General features: G+C 40.2%; 1 protein-coding gene across 2 annotated transcripts in view; it reads right to left on the bottom strand.

The window, feature by feature from the left end:
- The window catches only part of ccser2a (coiled-coil serine-rich protein 2a), a 45,729-nt gene that overhangs the window by 15,927 nt on the left and 13,809 nt on the right, over nucleotides 1-15,993 (bottom strand). For both annotated transcript variants that reach the window (XM_041948028.1, XM_041948029.1), the window contains exons 4-9: nucleotides 10,676-10,769; nucleotides 7,739-7,847; nucleotides 7,441-7,621; nucleotides 5,368-5,433; nucleotides 5,110-5,226; nucleotides 809-955 (exon numbers count right to left, since the gene is read on the bottom strand). In XM_041948028.1, the coding sequence (XP_041803962.1) occupies nucleotides 809-955; nucleotides 5,110-5,226; nucleotides 5,368-5,433; nucleotides 7,441-7,621; nucleotides 7,739-7,847; nucleotides 10,676-10,769 (714 nt within the window). The remainder of the gene's footprint in view (nucleotides 1-808; nucleotides 956-5,109; nucleotides 5,227-5,367; nucleotides 5,434-7,440; nucleotides 7,622-7,738; nucleotides 7,848-10,675; nucleotides 10,770-15,993) is intronic.

Raw genomic sequence — 15,993 nt, 5'->3', positions numbered from 1 at the left:
GCTGCACTACATTAAAATATACGTTTGACCAATTTCTTTTTCACTGCTGTTGATAACCCTATTGGCTCATTTCTATTATTATTGCAGCTATAATTTAAACAGTGGTATATCTTTTCTCTATGTAATCTCCTTATACTGCTGATGGCTGCCTCTTTGTGTGTGTCTGACTGTCACCTTTTTAGCTGAGAGCAGGTCAATTAGTGGAGTGTTTACTAGGCACCCTGCCTGTGGCACTCCTGCTATTGAATCAATACTTGGCTGCCACACAGCATGCTATTATAGCATGACACTGAACACATTGAGCACGCATCTATCCATCTTACGCCTTTCTCTCTCTGTGTCCCCCTGTCTACTCCCACCCTCCCATGAGTTTCCCTTCTCCTCCCACCCTCCTACAGCACATCTTCTCTTTCTCCGTCACTCAGCATTAACACCAGTACAGTTCAGTGTGAGATGTGGGCATTAAGAGTGTGAGACAGAGTGACAAACCCACTGACAACCTAATAAACTGTATTCCATAGAGGGGACATCTAACAATTCAGACACGGCTGGCTAGAGAGAGGCTGAAGGTAAGTGGGAAACCGGCTGACTGAATTAAGTGGACTGACTTAGGAACATATTGTACAGTGAATGTACTGTGCACTACTGCAACAGGAGAGTGCCGATGTTTAAAAATGTCCTCATAAATGTTGAAATTAGATCTTAAACTGTTTAACCAGTTTTTAGATATCCTGTTTTGTAACACAAAGGTTGACAGACTGCACATTCCAGGAGTGCTGTTGTGGGTGCTGTGAATGTTTGGACTCACAGCGTGGTTGGGTGGCCTCCAGTATGTCTGGGTGGCCTTGTCATAGTGATGCTGCATCCGTTTGTCCATCTGTCTGTCACTCTGTCGTAGTGTAGATGGAGCCCTCTGGTGGTTGCACTGACACCTGAACTGCCGGCCTTGGGCAGGCTGCGAAGGCAAGAGGACACAAATCGATGAAAGACAGCTCATTACTCAATAAGTGAATGTTCTATTATTTATCGTGCTGCTAACCTAGGCCACATTTTCCTACTTCTACATTCATGCTGGTTAAAAGCTTGCAACTCTTAGAGCAGGCAAATTATTTAGAGCAGGCATCTCAAACCAGTTCCATAAAGGGCCGCGTGGCTGCAAGTTTTCATTCCAACCAAGGAGGAACACACCAGGCTGGAATCAATTAATCAGCTGATCTCAGTCTTCAGCTGACAACTAAGTGATCCCTTGATGTTGATTGGTTGGCCTGATGTGCTCCTCCTGGGTTGGAATGAAAACCTGCAGCCACGCGGCCCTTTATGGAACCGGTCTGAGATGCCTGATTTAGAGCAAAGCAGCCCCCGTCGACACAACACACACAGTGAAACTGTACCCACGTCAATTCCATATTTAAATGAAATGGCTTGAAACATTACCACTACTAAATACTTCAACAGATATTCACTTAGACACAAAAAGTAATGTGTAAAAGCCTCAAATTGGTTGAATGTTTTTGTTGGTTTAATATCCAGCGTTTGGTATCACCCATTGTGTAAGTGCACAATCTAAATAGTTAACATAGCAGCAGAAAAACAAACATACTGTAAATTTAAAATAGCAGCAATATTCACATGAATGAGCTGAAAAAATCCAATACCAGGCTGGCTTTAAATTCAGAATTACAACATGTTTGAAGAAGACTGGGAGTCAGCAGATTACATAGTTTTGATTAGAACTGATAGGCATGATGAGCAAATCAGGGAAAATCAAGCCTAGGTTGCAAATGGCTTGAACTACCCTAAGATGGTAATTCAAAGATCCTGCAGTAATTCAAACTCACATTGACTGGCACACGCTCACCCTATTTTACCTTGTTTTATCTGTTAAAACATTTATTGACAAACCACTTTGACTGAAAACCTGATGAGCATTGTGCATTCAATTAGTTTGATACATAACAGCAGTTCAACTCTTTCTGGCTGTAAAGGCTATGGTAGACTCTGACAGAAAATGTTCATTTTTGCCCAGCCTTGGTGAAAAACTTCAATGCGGTTCAAACAAGAGTGCATAATCATGAGCAGTCTGCCTCAGCAGCGGTGGAAGCAGCATCCAAAACTGCATTCTGTCAAGTAAGACTGAGAAATCAGTTTTCTATCTTTGATAGCTCCACTTTTCTCTCTCCCATTACTTCATTTTCTCTGCCATTCCCTCAACACACACATGCGCGCACACACACACACACAGACACACACAGACACACTGTATACTGCAATAGACTTGATGCCTGGTGCACACAGCTCCTCTATTGTTTTCTCATTACTCCATTATGTTCAATTCAGTCAAGTGTTCCCCCCTTCTGTCTCTCAGCAGTTTCTCTGTAACACTTCACCTCCCTCTGTTTACCTGACTCTTTACCAACTGCAATATCATCTCTTTATCAATTTCAACGGCAAACAGCAGGTCCAGTTGCTTTTGACTTTCTAAATTCTGGATTTCATATGAACTGGCAGTCCTCAAAAGCTCTGTACCAATGTTGTTCAATCTGTTATTTTCTCACAACCAAAAATTCAGGTTTTGTCAGCAAATTAAACTGTGTTTGTTTTTTTGGCTTCATCACTGTTCAGTGCTGTACCACAGGGACATTAGAGGCCATGACAACACAAACCCTCTCCAGCATTTCTCGAACCTAACTTCAGGTGCCCTCCAAATGCTTCAACGCAGTATTAGCAGAGTAAACATGTCTGTTTCCCTCGTTTTCCTCTTTCTTCTTCCCCCAACATCTTCACTCCTTCAGCCTCGACACTCATTCATGTCAGGCACACATCTGAAAACATGTCCTAGTTTTTTCTTCCTCTCTATGCTCGTTGAGGGTGAGGGTGCAACAATATCGTGCTGGGCTAGAGAACCTGCTGTGGGTGGGCACTATTCTAATTGGAGAGATAGCATGTGGCATGGAGGCTGGTGCACAGGCCCCGCTTTGACATTTTGGTATTTCTCGATACATAGGGATTTGAATAATGTCAGCCAGGCATACGGTTGTATGACTAACAAGGGAGCCTGGTCAAGACACTAATGAATGTTAGAGAATGGATGGAGCCAGCTAAAAGCGAACAGAACAGAGGTTATTGGTAGGCAGTGCATGTAGGAGTCCAGCAACATACAAAGCAGTAACTGAACTCCCACCTCTGATGAAGGGGCACTCCAGTATGTCTTCACTGACCACAGTGGATCTGAACATACATCACTTGCCCACTGCATGGTGTGCATTTATACATCGCTGTCTGTCTTCAATATGCTACAAAGCACAGGGTGACTACATTCATAGAAAACCATTTCATCCCTCTTTGTTCACTCTATTTCTCTGTTTAATGCTTACTTTCTGTTTGATCTGATAAATATGGAACTGGTGTAAACAAAAGATAATGATAAAGGCAGTAGTTGTGCACACGCTTATCTATCTCAGATCTGATAAGAGGTGAACTACCAGAGCATCACCTACATGCTTGAAGCAGATGAAAGCCACATGAAAGCAATGAGCAAACATGAGCACTGCAGCCGTTATAGCGCACGAGGAAAACAAGCCTACGTCTTGCAATACTGTGAATATGAGCTTGTTCTCTAATATATTCTACATGTTGTTCTGACATTTACAGTGCATAAGCCGTGATTGTTTCTGCCAGTGCTGAGCAGCTCAATAGTTTGGACTATATTTCCAGCCTGCATCTTACCATAAGGAGGATGCTGTTATTTTACCTACATTTGCGCTCCTTGATAAAAGACCTTCATAGCACTTCACAACTGCTAATACAAATTCAAGGCAACATGAAATCCGAACCATGCATTTCCAGATCTTGTCTGATCCACATACTTCATATATGTTTGCAATCTAATATTCTTATTCTGTTTCTCCATATTGTAACTGTCATCCTGAAAGAGGGGTTCCCCCTCTTTTGCTCCATCTTTGCCTGTTTTTGTTTCCTTATCCAAGTCAGTCATGTAAGGATGGAGGGTGTCATTCGTTGCCCTATGAGATAACTTGAAGAAGCTGCTAGTCCGCAGCGATGATCTTGCCTGTCTAATTTCACTAATGACTCACTAACTGTTTTTATTTTTACTTGCATTTTGAATTATTATTATTAGAAAAGACAGATGGAAATAGCAAAATTCCAGAAAAACTCAATTTCACAAAAAGTTTTTATGAGGTGGTTTTTGCTTTTCTCAAAAAAAGTTGGAATCACCTTTATCCTCAAGTTCTGAGCTAACTCACATGACTGATCATATGTTTCAACTAGAAGAAAAATAAGGAGAAGAAGAAGAAAAAGCTGTTTTTGCGGATTAAAACGCCTCTGCATAGATTTGATGCAACCTTCCTCACATTAACACATAAAAAAACAGAAATATCATATTGGAGGTTCGAAGTGTGCTCTTTTGATTAGGTCATTGTGTTGCATTCTCTTCTTCTACAATTGTTTAATGGTTTTCTGACTGGAGATTTGGTACCACATACTGGTTATCTTGATGAACCAACTCCAAGTAATTACATAGTAGTACTTGATGGAAACAAGGATTCAGTCGCATTTTCTGGGAGCCCAGCTATTATTAAAATACAAAACTGAGTACCTTTAAAACATCAAACAGGAGACATCAGCAGCAGAGATAACTCACACGCTCAACCTAAATAAAAAGATTAGCTGTCTAGTGTAACTTCAAAGTCAGACAAAACATCCACACACTGTACTTATAGCTCCCAGCAAATTTAATCTAACAAAGCAATGTTTCGATCTAACAGAGATCTTCACTAGGTAATGTACAACCTATCTGACAATTGTCAGTTTTGCTGTGAGCTATCATTACAGTGTGTGAATCTGTAGTCGGACTATTTTATTCAGTTTGGTTTTTTGATCCAGTCCCTTTAGAGGTGTTTTGGATGTGCATGCCCTACACTTAATGACTGCCAGAGATTTCCAAATGTGGAGGAGGGAGACAATGTACTATTCAATTAACTCCCAGATTTAATTTTTACACTGTGAGTATGTGTACCCCCCTACTTTGAGTATACAGTCCCCCTTTCAGCTTTTTCACTTGTATCAATCCTGTTCACACCAACTCACCATCTGTTCCCGCTGATGTTGTAGCTGTTGACACTGCAATGTGAGCTGAGCAATGGTCTTGTCTCGACTCCTCAGCTCCTCTCTGAGCACCTGCACTTCCTTAATCAGATCCTCCAACTGAAGACGCAGACACATACAGTAAACTGTAGGTTGTAGCGGAAAGCCTCCGTTGGAAAACGGAGAAAAATAAAAAATTTACAGCATATATACAGCATTTTCAATCAATCACAGCTGTAAACCTCAGGTGAAGTTTCCTACCTGGGATGCAGTGGTATTATCTTCGACCTCCTCAGGAACATCTGCTGGAGAGTCCGTATCCTCAAGCTGGAAACAAACAAACATACACACATGCACAAGAGAGAGCACATACACACAAGCAGAGTACACAGTGAGCTGGATCAATGACATTTGCCCGAGGCATGCCTCAAGAGCAAAATTTCACTACGGTGGAATAAGTTTACTCTTAAGCACATATACTCTGCTGACCCTGAACTGTCAGCCACAGATGCTAGATACCTGAGGCAGAGTTGCAGAGTATGTTTTTGAACATTCAATGCATTCATTTCATACAGTATAACAAATTCCCTGACTTTAGAGGCTGCTTAAATTGGGGCAACACTGGTAGGTTTTTTTTTCCAAAAGAAGGTCCAAAATTCATCTTTAAAATACAGAATATTCAGTGCAATACTCTAAGTACATTCTTTTATTTTTCCAATTAGTATTTGATTAAGTGTGTCTTGAAATTGCATATTTCGGTGTCACGAAAAGGTATTCAATTTACAGTGAGCTGAAATAGAAAAAAAAATTGTGAAGCCTCACATTTGAAAAGTTGTAACCAGCAAGTGCTTGGAATTTCGCCTAATTATTAAGTTCATTTCTTTATTTTATGGAAAATGATCAAATTGTTGTTGAAATATGAATACTACATGAAATAGAAGTTTAATTTCAACACTTCATTCCTCATTCAGGTCCGTTAGACTGATTCAGTTAGAACCAGCACATGTAAACAGAGCGGCAGTGGATGGCTGACTGTTAGCACAATGAAGCAAAGATCAATGAGGATTCAGCAAGGCTGGAGACACATTTTATAGCCACTGCCCTAAGCTTAACAGCATGTTAAAAAAAAAAAAAACACAATTAAGAACAGAGTTACTAATGGGGCAACACAAATATTTTCCCTGTTGAGGCAATACAGCTGAAGCATTTGGCTAATTGCAGTGAGCACAATGAACATATCTGAAAGATGCTGTAGAGGAGAATTTGAGTCAAGGCATTCAAGATAATTTCATTTCACGTAGCATGCGGTGTGAAGTGCTTGTGCCTCTGTGCATTTCAGCGATTTCCCAGATGAGATTGTGCGGGGATTGTATGTGTATGGGTTTTGTGTGTTCATCTCATTTTTAAGGGCACATTTGTATAGCTGACATCTTTTATTACTCTCTTCTCCTCCCCTGTCACCCTCTCTTCTTCACATTAAATGGATATCGCAGACTGACAAGCTGAAAGAGAGAGATCTGCTGAGTGATAAGATCCATGCAAGCACAGATATGGTGTACAAGATATATAAACGAAAGCACAAATGCACAACAAAGCTCATACTGTGCATTTTAAGAGAAGTGGCTAAAAAAATCTAACAACAACTAGTATAACACATTAATCCCATTTTCAAAGACTTCCCTATTCCCTTTACCTATAAACATCTGTTGTAATATCTCTCTTTGTTTATATACAGCATATATGCAGCTCTGTGTGAAGACAGGTTTAGGTTTGTTAAACTGATGTAATAAAACATTTAAAAACTTTTAAATACTTAGAGGGGAACAACATTAACAATTAAAAAAAGCTTAGTTCAGTTTTGTCAGAAGATACTTTTCATGTTGCTCATGCTGAATACCTGAGGACACTGTTGATGTAGAGTACTGCTGGGAATCTTATAAAGAGTATTCAAAGCAATGTTCTAGCAAATTAATACAAAGCTGCAATAAATACACATAAAGGTAGCTGAACTCATACCCTGAATCCTGAAACTTCACAGTATCTGGCCTCATTATAAGACCAAGCCTGGGAGTGGTGACATGGTCTGCATGTTATTTGTGTGTGACATCTTCAAAAGGTGATGCAAAAGCATTAGAACCATGCCAAACATATATGGGACACAGAAGTTTCTGTCACTGGACAATCCAGAATAAACAATTGGTTTGTGTGTTTGTGCACGTACCTAACCAACATATGTATGTGTTGCTGGTCTGTAATACTGTATGTTCAGTGTGTGTAAACTACAAGCAAGCATACATGTTCGTGTATGTATCTTTTTGCAAACGTGGGTCGGACCTGTAGTAGCGTTTTGAGCCTGAGCAGCTGGTTCTTGAGCGAGCTGCAATCCTGAGTCATGTGTTCGAGTGTGAGCTCATCCAGCATCGCCATGTAGCCATGCTGCCTGCCTTCAGAGGAGACAGGCCGTGAAGAAATCCTTGAAGCCTTGAGACCATCATAGCGCTGGAAGACATGGGCCCTGAGACAGGGACAAATGGGCAGAAAAACCAAATGATGTTGGCTTTATTGTGTTTTCACATTTCTACTTTTGACTTATTTTCTGGCAGCATTTTTGAATCTTTCAAGCCTAATCAACCTGCTATCATTGTGGAAATGATCTGGTCCACTCCAGCGGTGGTGTTTACGCCGCTGCCCCTGTCGACCGGCCCTCTCTGAGTGCTCAATGTGGGACATCTTGTCAGCGTCTATACCGGCAGAGTTCATGGCACAGTGAGCTGGAGTAAAGAAACTTAAATGCATGTCTGAGACAGAGAGAATGCAAGTGAAAGATAAAAGGGAATATACACAGTGCTATCTGACCTGTAATTTATAAAGCCAGTGTTTGAGATATACTGTAGTTGCAATAAAGATAGAAAGAAACTGACTTGTTATTTGTTGAAACTAGAACATGCTTGTGGCTCCAGATGAGCTGTATTTTTCAACGGTTGGAATTTGTTTTTTCTATTTTTTTCTATGTCTGATTCTCCTACCACTCTAAGGTGTACACACATATGCAAAATGCAAGACTATGAGTCGATTTTTCATATCTTGTGGTAATGAATACTCCTGTGTATATTTCAAATACTCTATTCTAGAATATCTGCATATAAATCTTGATCTGATCCATCGTGTTCTCTTTTTCCCTCTCAACCCATCAAATGCAAACACACACTCGCACACACAGCGACAGGCCATTTCATTTTCAACGAGGTAAAAGGACACAGTATTTGGCAACACTCAATAGCATATAGTTGTGAAATGAACCATGACTGCAACAAAATTGACAGCTAACAGAGCGCGACCCCCAGGAAATCAAAAGGACCCTTGGCTTTTCTATATGCCATGTCTCTGAAAAGGGAGAAAGAGAGATAAAGATATATTGGCAGATTTAAAGACCCAATCCAAGGAATGTAGCAGTGGCGGTTAAAATACTTTACCCTGGGTGTCACCACATAGCACAGAAGCAGACAGCCTGTTTCATTCTGAACTGGAAACTTGAGAACTCTCAATAACTTTTCCTTTTCAGCTCAGAAAAAGTCCTCAAAAAGTAATATATTCCAACTTGAAAAAAAAAATCCATAAAGGCAGAGGAACTCAGACGGAGAGTGGAGAGAAATGACTCCTTCCCCAGTCAGCTGGTGAGCAGTTAAAGGGCCAGAGAAAGAAAGTCAAAGCAGCTCCCTCCCTGCCTGGTTCTGTCTTTGTTGACAGTCTTGTTTTTCTGGGAACTCCCTAGGAACTGGAGCTGGGGAGAGATGACTGTGGTGGTGGTGGTGAGAGAGACTGGGGTGACTGGTTTGTGTCCAAGCTAGGAAGTCATCAGTTGAAGCCGGCGTGGGAGAAAAGCTGGGGCCTCTCTACTGTCACGGGACACGACAACTGGATGAAAATCTTACATGAGGCCCTTTCCTCCCTTCCTTTTTTATACTCCTCTTCTCTGCTCCCCCTCTTCCTGTTGTGTGGCAGTGTGAGGGTGTCTTTGGGAGGGAGGAAACACCCTTCCCTATCCCACGTCTCAGGGCCTGCCCTGTGGGCTGGGTCTAACTGGACACCAGCCTGTCTCGCTTCCACCCTGCCTCTCGTGACACTAGCTCTAGCCATGACATAGCGCTCTATAAATATGGCCGCTTCCTGAAAAGGAGTAGGAAGGTACGACAGTCCAATTCACATTCCTCTGGAGTGAACATTCCTCTCCCCCGCTCTCTCTCTCTCTCTCCCTTGTCTCTCAAAAACAAGAAGATCACTGTTTACACACTAAATAATGATATCAGGGCTGTAAAGTTGTCTCAGCAATGGAAACCCAGTTAGAGGTTTACTTGGTACACAAACGCCTGCAACAAATTGTAACTTCATGAAGGTTGCAAAGTTCAGTTTTTGTTTAAGCGGTTGTAGACGCATATTTGTGAAGGTATGACTTACTGGAGGCCGTTGCATGACACGGCTTTACAAAGTGTAGCCAACATACTAGCAACTGTGTGTCATACATCATTTCTACAATCATACATATGATTGTATGTTCACATGTAATCATACGTGCCCTCTGTATTTTGCGGTGCTTGCATTCAAGCCTGTCAGAATCATTCAAACACATTAGCCATAAATGGTACTCTGACAGGCCTGGCTTCATGACTGACAAAGGGAAATTCACTTCCTAGAGTTTATTACATCTCATGACAGTTGAGGTCAATATTGCTAAACCCTTTTTTTCCTCTCAGCTCCTCGTCTCATATATGTGACAAACACTATCTGATGAATCCATTATAACGTTGTCAACACTGTTATTATGTGGTAATAATGTGACCTGATTACCTTTAACACCTACAAAGAAGCTATTTTACTGATTGGTAATTGATTACATTTACAAAGTGAAAATGGGTTACAGAGAAAACTCCTAAGACTTCAGCAGATAAGACATCAAGATGAAAGTGGGTGGTAATTTGGAATAGTAAGCTATTAACCTAATCACGCTAACACCATACTGTTGTTGTTGTCAAGGCAATCAAATGTGAGCTCTGTCCCTACTAAGCCTGTATATGCACTGTGGTTGTGTTGGTCCATACGTGTGTGCATCTGTTCGTATAAACAGAGCCAGACAGCTGGCAGAATATTTCTCCAAGTCAGCTGCCTAGCTGTCATTCAAGGCATGTAATTTAATAACTCTTCAGCAACCAAATATTAAAAGAGTAACAGTGCATAATAGACAACAAGATGTCCATTAAAAGATTTTAATGGATGTTGCAGAGGCAAATATTCACCCAAGGCAAGGCAGGATTCAAATTATTCAAGCCATTATATGCCATAAAAGGATATTGCCAGAAATAGAATGCTCAGACCTTGGTAATGCATTAATTTACAATTATGATCAGAACTGTTTTCCTGGAGGTGCCTGCTTATACAAAAATAACGGGCAACCTCTAGCCAATGAAACTGTAGCATTTGTCATGGCCATAGAATAACCTCACAAATCTAAATCTGAGTAGGATTACTGCAATTACAGTGTTGTGTGTCTGTGTGTGCGCTTGTGTGTCCTAACCATGCAAGCCATCCTCTGGGAGGTCCACATCCAGCATGAGGTCATCATCGTCCAACTCTCCAGTTCCCGGAGGGTCCAGGTTGTTCAGGATATCCTGAGAACATGAAAATCACAGGTAACGTTCACTTCATTGTAAGGCATTAGATGACATTATAGGCATATAATGAGTGCATTAGAGTCATTATATCATTTTGCCCCTGGGCAAAAGTGCTTTTGCTCTGTAAAACCAACTGTTGGGAGAGAAATATCGGGCGCCAGATAGATGTAACTCTACACAGATTCAGAAACAAAAAAAAACAAACACAATGGACAAAAGCACAAGTACACAGCTGCAGTGTTTGCCTGCTAAAGCAGACTTTTGTGTGAAACATCATTTTGAAACTGCGTGGATAATGTCCATAAGCATAATTCCCACCCCTACAGTTAGTCAGAAATGGATGCTCACGTACCCCTGTGAAATCTTATTTGAACCATATTAGGATCCTTCTGTTCTTGGTCTGGCATTAGCATTGTCTTCCAAACAGCATCAAGTCAGCTTTTTTTCTTGCTACACACCAGAATATGTCATGAGATTTAAAAAACCTTTACATTTTAGCACACAAAGGCATCATTTATGCTGTGATATATAGCATTGTTATTCAGCAATTTACTGTTTAATTTGGGTGGCTACATAAATGGACAGAAACACAAATACCGGAATTGGAACGCCTCTACAATGTAATATAATCGCAGCATAAATTCTACCTTTGTGAAACTCAAAAGCTCATGACACTCATGAGTCATTAAAGAGAGCAGGATGTCATGCTGCACACACTCTTTTTAATTGCATTGTGACCTTTGTATATTAATATTAATTAATTAGTATTTAATTCCTCACAATTGATTATTTTATTGATTTATTTTGTCATGAACAATATCTATTTCTGAAACACTATCAATGACAATTTTCTTTGACAGTGTTTCACGATTCTCTCACTCCGACAGCTCCATCAACAGCTTATTGCATACATCACACACAGATAACAGAGCAGGCTTCTGGAAAAAGATCATTCAATTATGAATGATAATTCAGAACAGTCTGAAAACCCAACAAAAACAGCTCTCATAAAAGCCTCTGAATATGCAGTTAGTCTGACTGTTTCCCCACTGTCTACCGAATAATTCAAAGCATACCCAAAAGCAAAGGAATGAATCAACAGTTCAAAGCTTTATTTTTCAAGGCAATTTTGTGCTTCACGAAACTAAATTGACAGGCTTTGACTAGGAGACACAAGCATAAAATTACTCATTATAGGAAATCTCATGTGTTGCAGGATAAGTGACTGGTGCTCAGTGTTTCTGGCTTAATGAAGAGGGAATATTGAAGGAAATAGAATAAACAAATACTTCTGCAGCCCTCCAAATACAATCGACCAAGATGTGGGTGGAATCTTTGTTGTTTGAAGAGTCCATGTACAAATCAACCTGTCTCATCTGTTTTATTATCTGTCACTTCCTCTGTCCTCAGATTTCTGCCTCTCCTTTCTCCTCCACCCTGTTTCTCTCCTCTCTCTAACCTTATAACCCCCACCTTCTAAATTTAATATACCAGGTCTGATTGATATGTGCTAAGCATTACATCACAATATACTGTATCTCTTAAAGCATTTCTTCGACAAGAGTAGTTTCACTGTGAGGGATGTTATCTTTTTTGAGAACAGTGTGTTCCTCACTCACACAGTTTGGGTGATATACTGGTATCAAAACTGCGATATAGTTGAGGGACCTGGAAGAACTGATTATCATATTCATTTATCCCCACCTGGCCCTGGACCTTGGCCCTACCTCTTACTATGTATATGTATACATGTTGTCACCGTGATTAGACTCTCCCCTCTTTTCTCGTCTGTGCGTTTTGGTTTTATGTTTTTCTTTTCTATACATATTGTAAAACAATTGATTGTGTAAAAATAAAGTAAAAAAAAATTGCGATGCAGTACTGAGGTACACAATGTGTTGGCCACATGGCTGCCACAGAGAGATGTGATGGTTAAAAAGAAATTGTATCAGCTTGATCAGAAGGATGATGCTATCCCCATCCAGTGTTGCGCAGTGGTTAGCAATGTCACCCTCCAAAGGATAAGTGGTCATAGATAATAAATGGATGGATTAAAATAAAGGCAGTAACTAAATGTGCTGTTATGAAACACTGAGTTTGAAAATTGATTTTTTTTTAATCATGGGAAATGTTTTGTGATGGTATTGTGAGCTACATTTAAGAATGAATTCCAGCTTTTGTTATTCTTCTTGCGTATATCCGAAGAAACATACGTTTTCCCTCACATACTGGGCACACATCAGGAGTGAACACTCGGGGGTCGAGGATGCTTCAACATGTGGACAAGAGGAGCCAGAGATTGAACCACCAACCTTACAATTTTAGTGGCAAACCCACTCCACCACCTGAACTACAGCCACCCAGCATCTCTGCAGTGCTGTTCTGTCTCAGTTATATGAAAAAAGCACCAAACCACTCAATAATACATCTTTCTTTTGTCTTTCTTCATTCCAGTAACATCACAACTCACTCTCCGTCTCTGCCTTTTCATTGACTGTATCTGTTACAGTGTGTAGCTTCAGAGGAAATTACATTTCACACTGGCAGCACACAACATCTCTCAGTAGAGGAGTGAGAGTGAGTGAGTTTTTGTGTGTGTGTAGGTACGCGCGCATGCATGTTAGTGGTGGATCGGATGAAGTCCACTTTGATCCACAAGTGTTAACACAGTCATTTATGAGGGGAAACCACACTCCAGAAAGGATTTGGGCTTAGATTAATCACTGAAGTTATTAGGGCTGAGTAGTTAATCGAAATATTATCACAATTGCAATACGGCGAAGAGCAATACTGCAGGAGCTGCAATTTTTTGATCAAAGTAAAATGTGTTACAAAATACCAATACCAATGAAGCACTGTGGTGCTGCACAGATGCCCACCCTCCAGACAAAAGGGAACATGCTTGTTTGGTACAGAGTCAGCAAAAATCATATCACATATAATATACTATGTATAACCTTCATCAGTATCTGTTAATACAGTCTGAACAGCAGGTTTGAGCCAATTAAAGTGTAGCTGTTGTACTTGCTCTGACCAAAGGAATAATCATTTGCTTTAAGCAGTACATGAATTTGACATATGACATGCACATTTTCGATCCATCTTAGACACCCAGAGGTGCTACATCAATACAAACCCTAAGGCGTGAGCAGCATTCACAATCGTAACAGCCAAGGGAAGGTCTTCCAACATACTCTGCTGCCACCCATCAGCTGAATCTGACAACAAACACAGCTGGATCAAACCCTGATCAAAACCTTCAAAATCACTGGTAAAGCTTGGAGGTTGAACTTTCCTCACAACTTACAATGCAAAATAAAAGCTCATTACAGAAACCTTAATTCTACTCATTGCTTTCTTCAAGAGTGTCTTTCTGAAATCTCTGGTAGAAACTGAGCTTTCATGGGTTGAATGTAAATCAGCATCATAGCACACAATCAGCCAAAATGGCAAAGTAGCCATCTCATTCTTGGCTCAATCAAACAACAACAAAAAAAAGCCTCCACAAACTTTAGCATTATGTAAGAGAATAATGTGCCAGGGAGAAGTTTTTAGACTGACTGTACTTGTTCTTCTCAGGCATCTCTGTTTTTCTCTTCTCTTTTGTCTCACATGATGTAAGCCGCTCTTTTCAACCCAGTACATTTCTATTAGTTTCTAATGAAATCTCAGTTGAGTTACTCCATCAGAGAGGAGGGCTAGAAATCAACATAAAGCATATCTTTTCCCAGGATCATTAGTTTTTGAAGGTCAACTCTTTTCCAAAATAATGTCCTGAGAAATGCTGAAATACTACATGACAGCAAATGCGGTGTATTTACATAGAAATGGACTGGGTTTGGGGGTGAAGTGCTCAGCTACTGTTGCTGTGTGAGTGTCTGTGTATAGACTATGTATCTCTTGTGTCACATTAGCACCCCTACTTAACAGTATAATTCTTTATACTGTATATATCTGTGTATATGTCTTGGGACTCACTTCTGGTTTTGATGGACGATATGTCCTCTACACCAATTATTAACTGACATCATTGTAATCCACTGACTCCCTGACTCATTTGCAGCTCTTGAACTAAGACAGGTTTTCAATAAAAAGTCCATTTTCCGTTTCTATCTTACTAAATATAAACACAGTACAATGTGTGAAATGTAGGATAATTATAATCCAGTACACCCACTGCAAAAGCCGTATTGGTCTTACTGCATTGTCTTTTATAGGGATAATTCGGCATCTACTGTGAGCCGTGAGCAGTTGTGGAAGTCCAAACAGCCCAAGAATGACACCAAATTATGGGCTCATAAAGAAAAACACTGAAAAATCTTAAAGAGAAGAATTATCTTTCTATATTGCTTGTTTTTTCATTCTCTTCCCTTTCAACTTTGTCTCAAATAGGCATCCTGAGGGCAAACAGTGGGAGGGCTTAAAGGAAGGTAAGCTTCAGTTTAAATAACAGTGAAATAGTATACTGCAGGCTGTCAACCAAAAGTGTTATTGACAAGGTCTTGAATATTGAACAAACACTGACCACTTTCAAAGACTCCTGTTGAACAACTCACATGGCAAACTCATCACATTGTGTACTTTGACAACAGTAATTCCCTTCTTTGCTTCCATATTCATCACTCTGTTGTTGTAAGTGTCTCTCTGAATTCTACTTCATATTTTTCGGCAAGTTACAGATAATCAAGGTCATCACTTCCTAAAGCCTCCCAGGAATGGGGAAGTATTACTGTATGCCTCCCTGAACTGCCAGGCAGCTTTTACTCTGAAATACATGTGGGAAGTATTGAGTTTAGTTATTAAAATATGATAAAGTATACTTACAAAGCAGGGGAAATTAACAATAAGAGCTAATCTCTAATTATATTCTGTCTCAACTAATAATAACCCGTCTCTTGCGGAAAGCCCCTGCTGTAAATTTTATAGTTCTAGGAAAGGGTCATAATTTCACTACTTCTGCATTCAACCCCATGAGTGAGCCCATGACACTTGTTGCTGCTGGTACTAATATTTTAGATTTTATTACTGTAATGCTGAAAGTTTGATTACTTCCTCCCCCACATTTGACAAGGAAGCAAGGATCCTTTCTACTAACCGTTATTTCACAATAGATTATGCTATGTACAGAAAAACATTCAGAGAAAGAAACAGAGGAAGTGCAGAGGTGGCACGCAGAGTGGAATTGTTCAATGAGTGATGGCGGCTGCAGAGCAGAGCAAAA

Source organism: Chelmon rostratus, chromosome 11 (assembly GCF_017976325.1).
Source record: "Chelmon rostratus isolate fCheRos1 chromosome 11, fCheRos1.pri, whole genome shotgun sequence".
Classification (NCBI taxonomy): Eukaryota; Metazoa; Chordata; class Actinopteri; order Chaetodontiformes; family Chaetodontidae; genus Chelmon; species Chelmon rostratus.
This window is presented reverse-complemented; position numbering and strand designations above follow the sequence as displayed.